The sequence below is a fragment of the Ornithorhynchus anatinus genome, chromosome 5 (assembly GCF_004115215.2).
Source record: "Ornithorhynchus anatinus isolate Pmale09 chromosome 5, mOrnAna1.pri.v4, whole genome shotgun sequence".
NCBI lineage: Eukaryota > Metazoa > Chordata > Mammalia > Monotremata > Ornithorhynchidae > Ornithorhynchus > Ornithorhynchus anatinus.
In genome coordinates this window covers 107,262,845-107,275,173 of record NC_041732.1, presented here as the reverse complement: position 1 = coordinate 107,275,173, position 12,329 = coordinate 107,262,845, and the positions used below count along the sequence as shown (strand labels likewise).

Below are 12,329 nucleotides of genomic sequence, written 5' to 3'. Positions count from 1 at the left end.
TGGGTAGAAGTCTGCCTTCGCTCCCAGACTAACGTGTGGTCTTCACATCTTTCTCTCTAGAGCTGGAAACTTAATTAGTGTTGACAACTCGGCACGATGATCGAAAAGAAATAAATCAAAACGTAGTGTACAGCATGTTTCTCCAATAAGACATGCATTCAGTTTTTGTCCCTTGGATTCCGGGTCACTCTCGTCATCTGTTTCTTTGTCTTCTGCTTCGATATCCTTTTGGTTCAACACATCCCTTAATGCCCTTGTTTGGAATTTGAAATATCAGCAGTGGATTAAAAAGAAAAAGCGACATTTGTTTTTCCTAGGAAAAATAATATCAATCGAAAGAAAGCTTTCCAGAGTAATAAACACGTAACAAAGAAACCATGTATACTGAATTTCCCCAACCTCCCCATATTCCCACCCCTATTTCACCTGTGGCTCTCCGAGCCAGGAACCGTGCAGTGTAGAAAAATCAGATATACAAACGAGACTTGAGACCCCCTCCCTTTACGTAGCTAGACTGAAATCTATTTTCATAAGAACTTGACCATCTTTCAGATTATTTACACTCGGGAGTTTCGTTCCCTTAAGTTTTAAAGCCAAAGAAAGTCCAGTAGTCGGCGTACTAAACGACAGTTGTCTTCTGCGCGATCTTGATTTTTCTTTCTCTTGGTGTCATGCCGTGTGCAACGGGAAAAGCGGCGGTCGACTTTTGCTTCCTTCCAGATCTTCCTCTTTCTCCCTTTCCCTCCCCAACCCTCTCGCTCTCTCTTGCCCCCTCACCCATCTCTTCTATTCCCTCTCGCTACCGTTACCCATCTCCCCTCCCTTTGCCCATCTCCCTTTCTCCATCTCTTCCCCTCTCTCCGTCTCTCTCCCTCCCTCTTCCTTGCTCGCATCTCCCCCTTCCTCCCTCTCCCCTTTCTCCTCCTCTTCCCCCTCCACTCCTTCTCTGTCTATTTCCCTCACCCCCTTCCTCTCTCCCCCTCCCCCTCATCCTCCCCCGTCTCTCCCTCCCCCCCCCCCCATCTCTCTCTCTTCAGAGCAAGTCTGTCCCAGAGTTCCCAAAGCCAAGGCGCCCTGAGGTCTAGTTGGGTATTCTTTCGATGTAAATGGCCGGAGCGGCCGAACGGGCGATGGTGGCGATGAAGCTGTGGTCTCGACTGAGGTTGAGGGGGTTCGCCTCCCTCTGCTCCCGAGACACCGTGTCGTATCCCTTATTGACGTGGAGGGGCTTGTGGGCTTGGCAGTAGCCCAGCACGGGCTGGTCGTAGCTGTAGAACGGCAGAGTCGTCTTCATGTGGTGAGGGATCTGGGGGGAGAAGCGGAGAGAGAGTGTGAACCGGAGCATTCGGTCATTCTATCCGTCGCATTTATGGGGCGCTTACTTGGTGCAGAGCCCCGTACTCTGTAACGCGACAACACAACGAGGAATGGACAAATTCCCTGCCCACGGTGAGTTTACAGTCTACGCAAGGCAGACTCTATGACTTCTGAGTCGTCAATTCAGAGTTCACATATCCGATATTGTTCTTTTCTTCCCCTCAACTGAGAAAACCTATTACAATTACCTGCTTTTGGTCATTTTCTTATTTCTCACCGGAGGTATCCGTCAATCAGCGGTATTTATGGAGGCCTCACTTGGTGCAGAGCCCTGCCCTAAGCGCTTGGGAGAGTACGATACACCAATAGACAAATTCCCTGCTCCCAGTGAGTTTACAGTCTAAGCATGCGGACTCTATGATAATGTTGGTATTTGTTAAGCGCTTATTATGTGCCGAGCAGTGTTCTAAGCGCTGGGGGAGATACAGGGTCATCAGGTCGTCCCCCGTGAGGCTCACAGTTAATCCCCATTTTACAGATGAGGGAACTGAAGCCCAGAGAAGTGAAGCGACTCGCCCACAGTCACCCAGCTGACAAGTGGCAGAGCCGGGAGTCGAACCCATGACCTCTGATTCCCAAGCTCGGGCTCCTTCCACTGAGCCACGCTGCTTCCCTAACGTATGGGAATATCCCTCTATGCGTAACATATTTTCGTATTGGGTTTGAAGTCATCAACTCAGAGTCTACATACCAGATGCATTTTTTCTTTCACCTCAATTGAGAAAACCTATTACAATCACCAACCTCTGGTCAATTTCTTATTTCTCCTAGGAAGCATTCAATAATCAGTGGTATTTATGGAGAACTTACTTGGTGCAGAGCCCTGTCCTAAGCGCTTGGGAGAGTACACTACAACAATAAACAGACAGAGCAGCGTGGCTCAGTGGAAAGAGCACGGGCTTGGGAGTCAGAGGTCATGGGTTCGAATCCCCTCTCTGCCACTTAATAATAATGATGATAATGTTGGTATTTGTTAAGCGCTTACTATGTGCCGAGCACTGTTCTAAGCGCTGGGGGAGATACCGGGGAATCGGGTCGTCCCACGTGAGGCTCACGGTTAATCCCCATTTTACAGATGAGGTAACTGAGGCACAGAGAAGTGAAGCGACTCGCCCACAGTCACCCAGCTGACAAGTGGCAGAGCCGGGAGTCGAACCCATGACCTCTGACTCCCAAGCCCGGGCTCTTTCCACTGAGCCACGCTGCTTCCCATGTCACTTGTCAGCTGACTGTGGGCAAGTCACTTCACTTCTCTGTGCCTCAGTTACCTCATCTGTAAAATGGAGATTAAGACCGTGAGCCTCATGTGGGACAATCTGATTATCCCGTATCTATCTCAGCACTTAGAACAGCGCTCTGCACATAATAAGCGCTTAACAAATACCAACATTATCATTAAATTCCCTACCCACAACGAGCTTACAGTCTAAGCATGCAGACTCTATCCTTAACTTTCATGTTGGGTTGGAAGCCATCAACTCAGTCCACTTACCAGATACTATTTTTTTTTTTTATCTCAATGGAGAAAACCTATTACAGTTACCTGTCTTTGGTCATTCATGCATGCATTCATTCATTCATTCATGCATTCATCCATTCACATTTACTGAGCGCTTTCTGTGGGCATAACACTGTACTATGTGCTTGGAAAGTACAATTTGGCAACAGAATTACAATTACTTGCTTTTGCTCATGTCCATATTTCTCACAGGAAGCATTCATCAATCAGTGGTTTTTAGGGAGCTGTTACTTCATTCATTCATTCATTCATTCATTCATGTCATCGTATTCGATGTTGGTATTTGTTAAGCGCTTACTATGTGCCGAGCACCGTTCTAAGCGCTGGGGGAGACACAGGGGAATCGGGTTGTCCCCCGTGGGGCTCACAGTCTTAATCCCCATTTTACAGATGAGGTAACTGAGGCACCGAGAAGTGAAGTGACTTGCCCACAGTCACACAGCTGACAAGTGGCAGAGCCGGGATTCGAACCCATGACCTCTGACTCCAAAGCCCGTGCTCTTTCATTGAGCGCTGACTGTGTGCAGAGCACTGTGCTATGCGCTTAGGAATGTACCATGCAACAATAAACAGTGGCATTTCCTTAGTTGGTGCAGAGCACTGTACTGAGCGTTTGGGAGAGTACGACACAGGCTTTGAAGCGTTCACTTGTTCAGTCTCCTTGTGGACAGGGAATGTGTCTTCCAGCTCCACTGTACTGTGCTCCCCCAAGTGCTTAGGACACTGTACTAAGCACTCAAGGGCAAGCTCCTCTTCTGCTGGGATAGAGCGAGTTTGGTTTTGTGTTCTGGAATTATTTTTGAGGAATTCTTCGACAGAAATCAGTCCAAAGTCACGGTGACTAAATGTCCAGAACTCAAAAGTCTGGCAAAGCTGCTTCGATGGGAAAACTAAGATTGTTTACGCAATTGGTCTTTAAGGCTTCCCTTTCAGGGACGATGTAAGCGATTGGATTTTCGGGCTCAGGGGAGCTTAAGCCGAGAGGTCTCGGACTTTAGAGTAATAATGTACACAACATTAACCATCTAGAACCCTGAGAGTGTCATCCTTTCCTCCCCTGTAGACAGAGTAAAAAGGATTAAAACCATCGCAATATCCCTAAGTGCCATTTAATGTGGTTTTCTTGTCAACCGGTTTTCAGTTCTTTTCCAAATTAGCCCCCTGTTCCATCAACTCTCCGATCAGGTTCGCCCTTTAGCTGACAATAATGCAAGTTACAAACGGGATTGCTTCACGCTCCACTGCTTACCGACTTCATCGGAGACTGCAAATTACTTATGGCTAATGTGGGCGGTCCAGAAGAAAAAAAGAAGATTCTTTGGGAACGATGAAATGGTTTCTTTAAAAAAAGACCAGCCAGTCACAGCCAAGAGTCTAAAATCAATGAATTCTTTCCATTGGCTTGGTTTCTTATCGGCAAGCGCTACGTGCTTTAGTCGTGGCGTTCGTTAAGTGCGTATGATGCGCTGGGGTAGATCCGAGGCATTTGAACCAGATAAAGTCCCTGTCCCAACTGAGGTTCACGTTCTAAATAGGAGGGAGAACAAGTATCGCATCTCCATTTTACAGATGAGGAAACTGGGGCCCAGAGAGGGTCAGTGACTTGCCTGGAGCAAGTCTCCCCTGATTAGACTTTAAGCCCGTCAAAGGGCAGGGACTTTCTCTATCTGCTACCGATTTGTCCATTCCAAGCGCTTAGTACAGTGCTCTGCCCATAGTAAGCGCTCAATAGATACTCTTGAATGAATGAATGACTGAGTGGAGCCCCACAGCAGACGAGTGGCAGAGCCGGGATTAGAACCCAGGTCCTCTGACTCCCAGGCCTGAGCTCTTTCCACTAGACCACACAGATTCAGTTTAGATTACAGACCCTCTAGACTATAAATTCACCGCAGGGATCTCGTCTAGTAACTCCGTTGTGCTGTACCCTTCCGAGCACACTTCGTTCAGTTCTCCGCACAGGGCGAGCCTTCAATAAACACCGCTGATTGATTGATTAGGTGGACGACAGCTCGAAATGCCCTCAGCTAGAGGACTCTGTTGCTCTTCAGCCCTTCTAAATATTTCTTTATACTCCGTTACTTCTTCCTAGCTGTCATTTATTGTAGTGTCTCCGCCCACCTCTAGAACCCTCCTTTAGAGGAGGGACTGTGTCCACTACCTGCCTTGTATCCTCCCAAAAACTGAACACAGTGTTCTGCACACAGTAGAATGCAATCCTTTGGAGGCCAGGTTCTTGTCTACTAACTCCACTGTACACTCCCAAACGCTCAGTCCAGTGCTCCGAACACAGGAAATTCTAAGCTCCACTGAGGACAGGGTGGTGACTACTACGTCTACTGAATTCTCCCAAATGCTTCGTACGGTGTTCTTGCACACAGGAAGCGTTCGATAGCTACAGCTAGTTGATAGACCTCAAATCATAATACCGTGCATAAATGGCCTCTCTTTCTTCCGTATACTTCAGCTCATTGTCAGATCATTCAGATCTTCCTTTCCTAATACCTGACCCATAAGGGTGTTTTCAGAAGTCTCAGCCTCTCGCTTTAATAACAATAATAATAATGTTGGTATTTGTTAAGCGCTTACTATGTGCGGAGCGGTTCTAAGCGCTGGGGGGAGATACAGGGTGATCAGGTCGTCCCACGTGAGGCTCACAGTTAATCCCCATTTTCCAGATGAGGTCACTGAGGCCCAGAGAAGTGAAGTGACTCGCCCACAGTCCCGCAGCTGACGAGTGGCAGAGCCCGGGAGTCGAACCCATGACGCCTGACTCCGAAGTCCAGGCTCTTTCCGCTGAGCCACGCTGCTTCTCTAATCACAGCGCGGCCTAATGGATCAAGTCAGAGCAGAGCCTGGGAGACAGAGGACCTGGGTTTTAATCCTGCCTCTGCCTCTTAATAATAATGATTATGGTATTTAATAATAACAATTAAGATGGCTTTTGTTAAGTGCTTACTATGTGCAAAGCACTTTCCTAAGCTCTGGGGAGGATCCGAGGTGATCAGGTTGTCCCACGTGGGGCTCACGGCCTTAATCCCCATTTTACAGATGGGATAGCTGAGACACAGAGAAGCGAAGTGACTTGCCCAAAGTCACACAGCTGACAAGTGGTTGAGCCTGGATTTGAACCCATGACCTCTGACTCCCGAGCCCGGCCTCGTTCCGCTGAGCCACGCACTTACCTATGTGCCAGGTAGATCGGGTCGGACACAGTCCCTGCCCCACATGGGGCTCACGGTCTCAATCCCCATTTACCAGATGACCTAACTGAAGCCCAGAGAAGTGAAGTGATTTGCCCGAGGTCACCCAGCGGACGAGTGGCAGAGCCGGGATTAGAACCCAGACCACCTGACTCCCAGGCTCGGGCTCTATCCACTACGCCGTGCTGCTCTTCGCTTGCCGGCTATGTTACCTCGGACAAGTCATTTAGCCTCGAAAAGTGCCTCAGTTTCCCCAACTGTAAAACGGGGATTCATTTTATCCTATTTTACCCGACCTTATTCCCTTGTATCTACCCCAGCGCTTCAAGCAGTGTTTGACGCATAGTGACAGCTTAACAAACATTGTTTAAAAAACAAAAAAGGACATGGAAAATCCCACGCTACCACTTCACCCGCTGGAGGGAGCTGAGGCTTATAACGGTGCTAATGATGCCCGTCTACTCGTTTTACTTTGTTTTATTGTCCGTCTCCCCCCTTGTAGGCCGTGAGCCCACTGTGGGCCGGGATTGTCTCTATTTCTTCCTGAATTGTACTTTCCAAGAGCTTACTACAGCGCTCCGCACACAGGAAGCGCTCAATAAATATGATTGAATGAATGAACTATTATCAGTCTTGACAAAGGACACATCGTCATTCCTGAGTCCATTTTCAGTTGCAAGAGAAGCGGCGTGGCCTAGTGGAAAGGGCACGGGCCTGAGTCAGAGGATCTGGGTTCGAACCTGGAACGCTATAAAAGCTGTGGGTCTCGCGTGCTTAGGGGGTACAGGAGAAAGTAGCAGGCTTGGGAGTCAGAGATCATGGGTTCGAATCCCAGCTCTGCCACTCAATAATAATAAAATAACGTTGGTATTTGTAAAGCGCTTACTATGTGCCGAGCACTGTTCTAAGCGCTGGGGTAGACGCAGGGGAGTCAGGATGTCCCACGTGGGGCTCACGGTCTTAATCCCCATTTTACAGAGGAGGGAACTGAGGCACAGAGAAGTTACGTGGCTTGTCAGCTGCGTGACTGTGGGCAAGTCACTTTACTTCTCTGGGCCTCAATTACCTCATCTATAAAATGGGGATCGACTGTGAGCCTCACGTGGGGCGACCTGATTCCCCTCTATCTCCCCCAGCGCTTAGAGCAGTGCACATAGTAAGCGCTTAACAAATACTAACATGATTAGCGGTTGCTGGGAGATACAAGATGAGGAAGTAAGTGAAAGATGAATTAGGGAAGTCCCTCTGAAGGACACAGGATGTCCGAGGGGTCTTAAACGTCGCAACTCCTCGGGTCTGTCGGATGCGAAGGGGGAGAGGGAAGGTCGCGCAGAAAGAGGTCAACAGGGAAAGACACGAAAATTGCAGCCAGTGACCGTCTTATCAGACAACGCGCTATCCAGGATACGGAATGACAGCCATCCACTCTGTTTCACTGAAGGTGAGCAGTGCCTACAGTGGAATTCAACCAGATCACGGCCGGACTTCTTTTTTTATAGTACTGCTTAAGCGCTTACTACGTACCAGACGCTGCTCTAAGCACTGAGATAGACACAAGCTAATCGGGCAGGACACGGTCTCTCTTGGGTTCACAGTCCTGATCCCCATTTTGCGGATGAGGCGACGAAGGTGTAGAAAGGTGAAGTGACTTGCCCCAGGCCCCTCAGCAGACGAGTGGCGCGGTCAGAATTAGAACCCAGGTTCTTCCGACTCCCAGGCCCATCCTTTAGGTGAAACTGCTTCCACTGGTAGATTAAATAATAATGTTGGTATTTGTTAAGCGCTTACTATGTGCAGAGCACTGTTCTAAGCGCTGGGGTAGAGGCAGGGTTGGTATTTTGTTTGTTAAGCGCTTACTATGGGCAGAGCACCGAGCTAAGCGCTGGGGTAGACACAGGGGAATCGGGTTGTCCCACGTGGGGCTCACAGGCTTAATCCCCATTTTACAGATGAGGTCACTGAGGCACAGAGAAGTTAAATGACTTGCCCACAGTCACCCAGCTGACAAGTGGCAGAGCTGAGATTCGAACCCATGACCTCTGACTCCAAAGCCCCGGCTCTTTCCACTGAGCCACGCTGCACGTGATCAGGTCGTCCCACGTGAGGCTCCCAGTTAATCCCCATTTTACAGATGAGGGACCTGAGGCCCAGAGAAGCGAAGCGACCCGCCCACGGTCACACAGCTGACAAGCGGCAGAGCCGGGGGTCGAACCCATGACCTCTGACTCCCAAGCCCGGGCTCTTTCCGCTGAGCCACGCTGCTTCTCCAATACAAGTGTTCTCCCCCTCTCACTGTGGGCAGGAAATGTGTCAATTATACTGTACTCTCCCAAACACTTAGTACAGTGCTCTGCACACAGTAAGCGCTCAATAAACTCAAATGACTACCCGTTCTAGAAGTTTCTGGAAAGGGTTGGTTCACTCTGGAGCAGGGATAAGGGTGCCCGTTCATTGACTCGATTAGGTAACACATGAAAAAGAAGAGGAATGTTTTTTCGAAAGTAACCGTAGCCCAGTGAAATGCACAAACACCCTTTCGATAGCAGCCTTACCTCGAGATGCGTATTGTACATAAAGTGTTGCGCGTGGTTGCTTAAGTTAATGAATTAGGTGCTTTCCGTTCTTTGAAGTCAGTCCTGACTCTATTAACCGGAAAGCTTATTACATTCGCAGCACTTTAAGCGTTCAGGGAGGTTTGGGGCTAATGGGCTGGACGGATTAGTCGGTATTAAGTCGCAAAGTCTTCACCTCCGTAGATGGAGTCGCCGAACGAGAGGGACTTCAGAGCTACGACGACGGCATCCTTGAAGCAAACATCCTGCTGCCGGGAACACGTAACAATAACGTTGGTATTCGTTCAGCGCTTACTACGGGCGGAGCGCGGTTCTAGGCGCTGGGGGAGATACAGGGGAATGAAGTTGTCCCACGTGAGTCTTCGCCACCATTTTCCAGATGAGGGAACTGAGGCCCAGAGAAGTGAAGTGACCTGCCCACGGTCACCCAGCCGACGAGGGGCAGAGTCGGGATTCGAACCCATGACCTCTGACTCCCAAGCCCGGGCTCTTTCCGCCGAGCCACGCCGCCTCTCTAAGCACGTACCTAAACCTGCGTCCGGCGGCTTTACGTAAAAGATTCACAGGTGAAATTTAGGAAGGCTGAGCTTCTCTTTGAGAGTGAAGTGGACACTGGAGAGGTAGATGGTCCTGCTTATCCAGAGAAGCAGCGTGGCTCAGTGAAGTCAGAGGTCATGGGTTCTGATCCCGACTCCGCCGCCTGTCAGCTGTGGGACTTTGGGCAAGTCACTTCACTTCTCTGGGTCTCAGTGAGCTCATCTGGAAAAGAGGGATGAAGACTGTGATCCCCACGTGGGACAACCGGATCACCTTGTATCCTCCCCGGCGGTTAGAAAGAGTGGAAAGAGCCTGGGCTTCGGAGTCGGAGGTCACGGGTTCGACTCCCGGCTCTGCCGCTTGTCAGCTGTGTGACCGTGGGCGAGTCGCTTCACTTCTCTGGGCCTCAGTTACGTCATCTGTAAAATGGGGATTAACCGGGAGCCTCACGTGGGACGACCTGATTACCCTGTATCTCCCCCAGCGCTTAGAACGGCGCTCGGCACATAGTAAGCGCTTAGAAAATACCAACATTATTATTATTTGCACATAGTAAGCGCTTAACAAGTACCAACATTATTATTATTACTATTATCCAGTGGGAAAGATCCAGATTCCAAAAAAGAAGGCAGGAGCATTTACTCAAGTTTTAAAGTCCTCCCCTTACAGCAACCAACCACTCCGTAGCCACTGCTCTGTCACCTCAGTATATGAACCTTCAAAACCCCGCCGACACGATACGCACACGTCTTGTACTGTGTTCATTCCTGTCATCCGTAATTCACTTAATTTTTTGCCTCCCCTGCCAGATTGGAAGATCCTTTAGGGGTCATTTTTACAGATTCTGTGATTCTCTCCTGAGCACTTAGTCCAGTGATTTGAACACGGTGGGTGCTCAAAAAATCCTTGATTGAAGAGTAGGCCGGCACCGCGAATCGTCCTTTTTTATAATATTTTGCTTATTTAAGTGATTCCACCTTTTTTAAAAAAAAATATGTATTTGTTAGAGGCTTACTATGTGCCAGACACTGAGCGCTGGGGTAATTGTGATAATAATTGTGGTATTTGTTAAGTGCTTACTTTGTGCCAAGCACTGTACTAAGCGCTGGGATGGATTCAAGGAAATCAGGTTGGACACAGTCCCTGTAACACATGGGGATCTCAGGCTTATTTCCCATTTTATTGAGGAGGGAACTGAGTCACAGAGAAGTGAAGTGACTCACTCCCTTTAACACATGGGGATCTCAGTCTTCTTTCCCATTTTATTGATGAGGGAACTGAGTCACACAGAAGCGAAGTGACTCACCCAAGGTCACACAGAGACAAATGGTGGAGTCAGATTGGAACGCAGAGAAGCAGCATGGGATCGGGGATAGAGCATGGGCCTGGGAATCAGGTATGGGTTCTAATCCCAGCTACTCCACCTGGCTGCTGTGTGACCTTGGGCAAGTCACTTCACTTCTCTGGGCCTCAGTTCCCTCATCTGCAAAAGGGGGATTAAGATGGCGAGTCCCCTGTGGGACAGAGACTGTGGGCAACTCAATTTGTGGGTATCGACCCAAGCTCTCAGTACAGTGCCTGGCACATAGTAAGTGCTTGATACCATCATGTATATCATTAGTATCATTATTAACACAGGTCCTTCTGATTTCCAGGTCCACGCTCTCTCCATTCGGACACATAGCTTCTCTATGTGAGCTCACCGTGACCAGGGCATTTGTCCGTTACACCGTGATGACATACTCTCCCAAGTTTTTAGTACAGAATTCTAGACTGTAAACCTATTGTGGACAGGGATTGTCTCTCTTTATTGCTGAATTGTACTTTCCAAGTGCCTAGTACAGTGCTCTGCACGCAGTAGGTGCTCAATAAATGCGATTGAATGAATGAATGAATGTGCTTAAAATGCATGACTGACTGAGTGATTGATGATGATGATAATTACGGTATTCGTTAATTATGATTAACAGATGGGTTGGACGTGTTGGGTTGTGTGTTGGATATATCCTAAAAAAGAACTTCCCCGGACCCCACGGCTCTGTCCGTTTGTTGCCCCGTCACCTTCCTGGCGTTCTCCTTGAGTGAGCTGTCTACACCCACGGCCCCTATTTCTCAGTTCTCTCTTTGACCTCCTCCAATCTGGTTTCCACCCCCTTTACTTCACAGAAACCGCCCTCTCAAAGGTCACCGGTGATTCCCGTTTTGCCAAATCCAAACGCCCTCCACTTCATCCAAATCCTCCTCGATTTCCCTTTTGGCCAAATCCAAACACCCTCCACCTCATCCAAATCCTCCTCGACCTCCCAGCTGCCTTGGACAGTGTGGACCACCCCCTTCTCCTGGAAACGTTATCCCAGCTTAGCTTCAGTGACTCTGTCTTCTCCTGGTTCTCCTCATCTCTCTGGCCTCTCATTTTCAATCTTGTTCGTGAGCTCCTACTCTGCCTCCCACACCCTGTCAGAGGCTCTCAAGGGAAGCAGTGTGGCTTAGTGGAAAGAACCCAGGCCTGGGATCCAGAAGACCTGGGTTCTAATTCCAGTCCCTCCCCTTGCCTGCCGTGTGGCCTTGGGCTAGTCACTCAACTTCTCTGCGCTTCAGTTTCCTGAACCGCAAAATGGGGATTCGATACCTCGTCTCCCTCCCGAACCCCACAGGGCAGACTGTATCCGGCCTGATTATCTCGTATCTACTTCAGTGCTTAGAACAGTGCTTGGCACAGAGTATGTGTTTAGCAAATACCGTAAAAAAGTCTCAGTCCTGCATCGCCTTCTATTCTCCAACTATACCCACTCCCTTGGAGAACTCATTCGTTCCCACGGTTTCAACGACCTCGTTGAATGCAGAGAAACTGTGTTATATCGTTATATTTCACTCTCCCAAGTGCTTAGTACAGTGCTCTTTGTAAACTAAGTACTCAATAAATGCGATACATCTCCAGCCCTGATCTCTCTCCTTCTCCCCAGTCTCCCATTTCCCCCCTGCCTTCAGGACGTCTCTACTTGCATGCCCCACCCATACCTCAAACGGACGACGTCCCAAACAGAGCACCTCATCTTCCCACTCAGACCCTGCCCCCCACCCCCCCACCATGTCTTTCCCACTACCATGGACAACACCACT

At 49.1% G+C, this 12,329-nt stretch overlaps 1 protein-coding gene across 2 annotated transcripts in view; it reads right to left on the bottom strand.

The window, feature by feature from the left end:
• Positions 1–1,023: 1,023 nt before the first annotated feature.
• LRRTM4 (leucine rich repeat transmembrane neuronal 4) overlaps positions 1,024–12,329 on the bottom strand; it is a 685,760-nt gene continuing 674,454 nt past the window's right edge. Inside the window, exon 3 of one of the 2 annotated variants that reach the window (XM_029065787.2) lies at positions 1,024–1,306. In XM_029065787.2, the coding sequence (XP_028921620.1) occupies positions 1,082–1,306 (225 nt within the window). In that variant the 3' untranslated portion in view covers positions 1,024–1,081. The remainder of the gene's footprint in view (positions 1,307–12,329) is intronic. The other variant, XM_029065789.2, reaches the window with a different exon arrangement.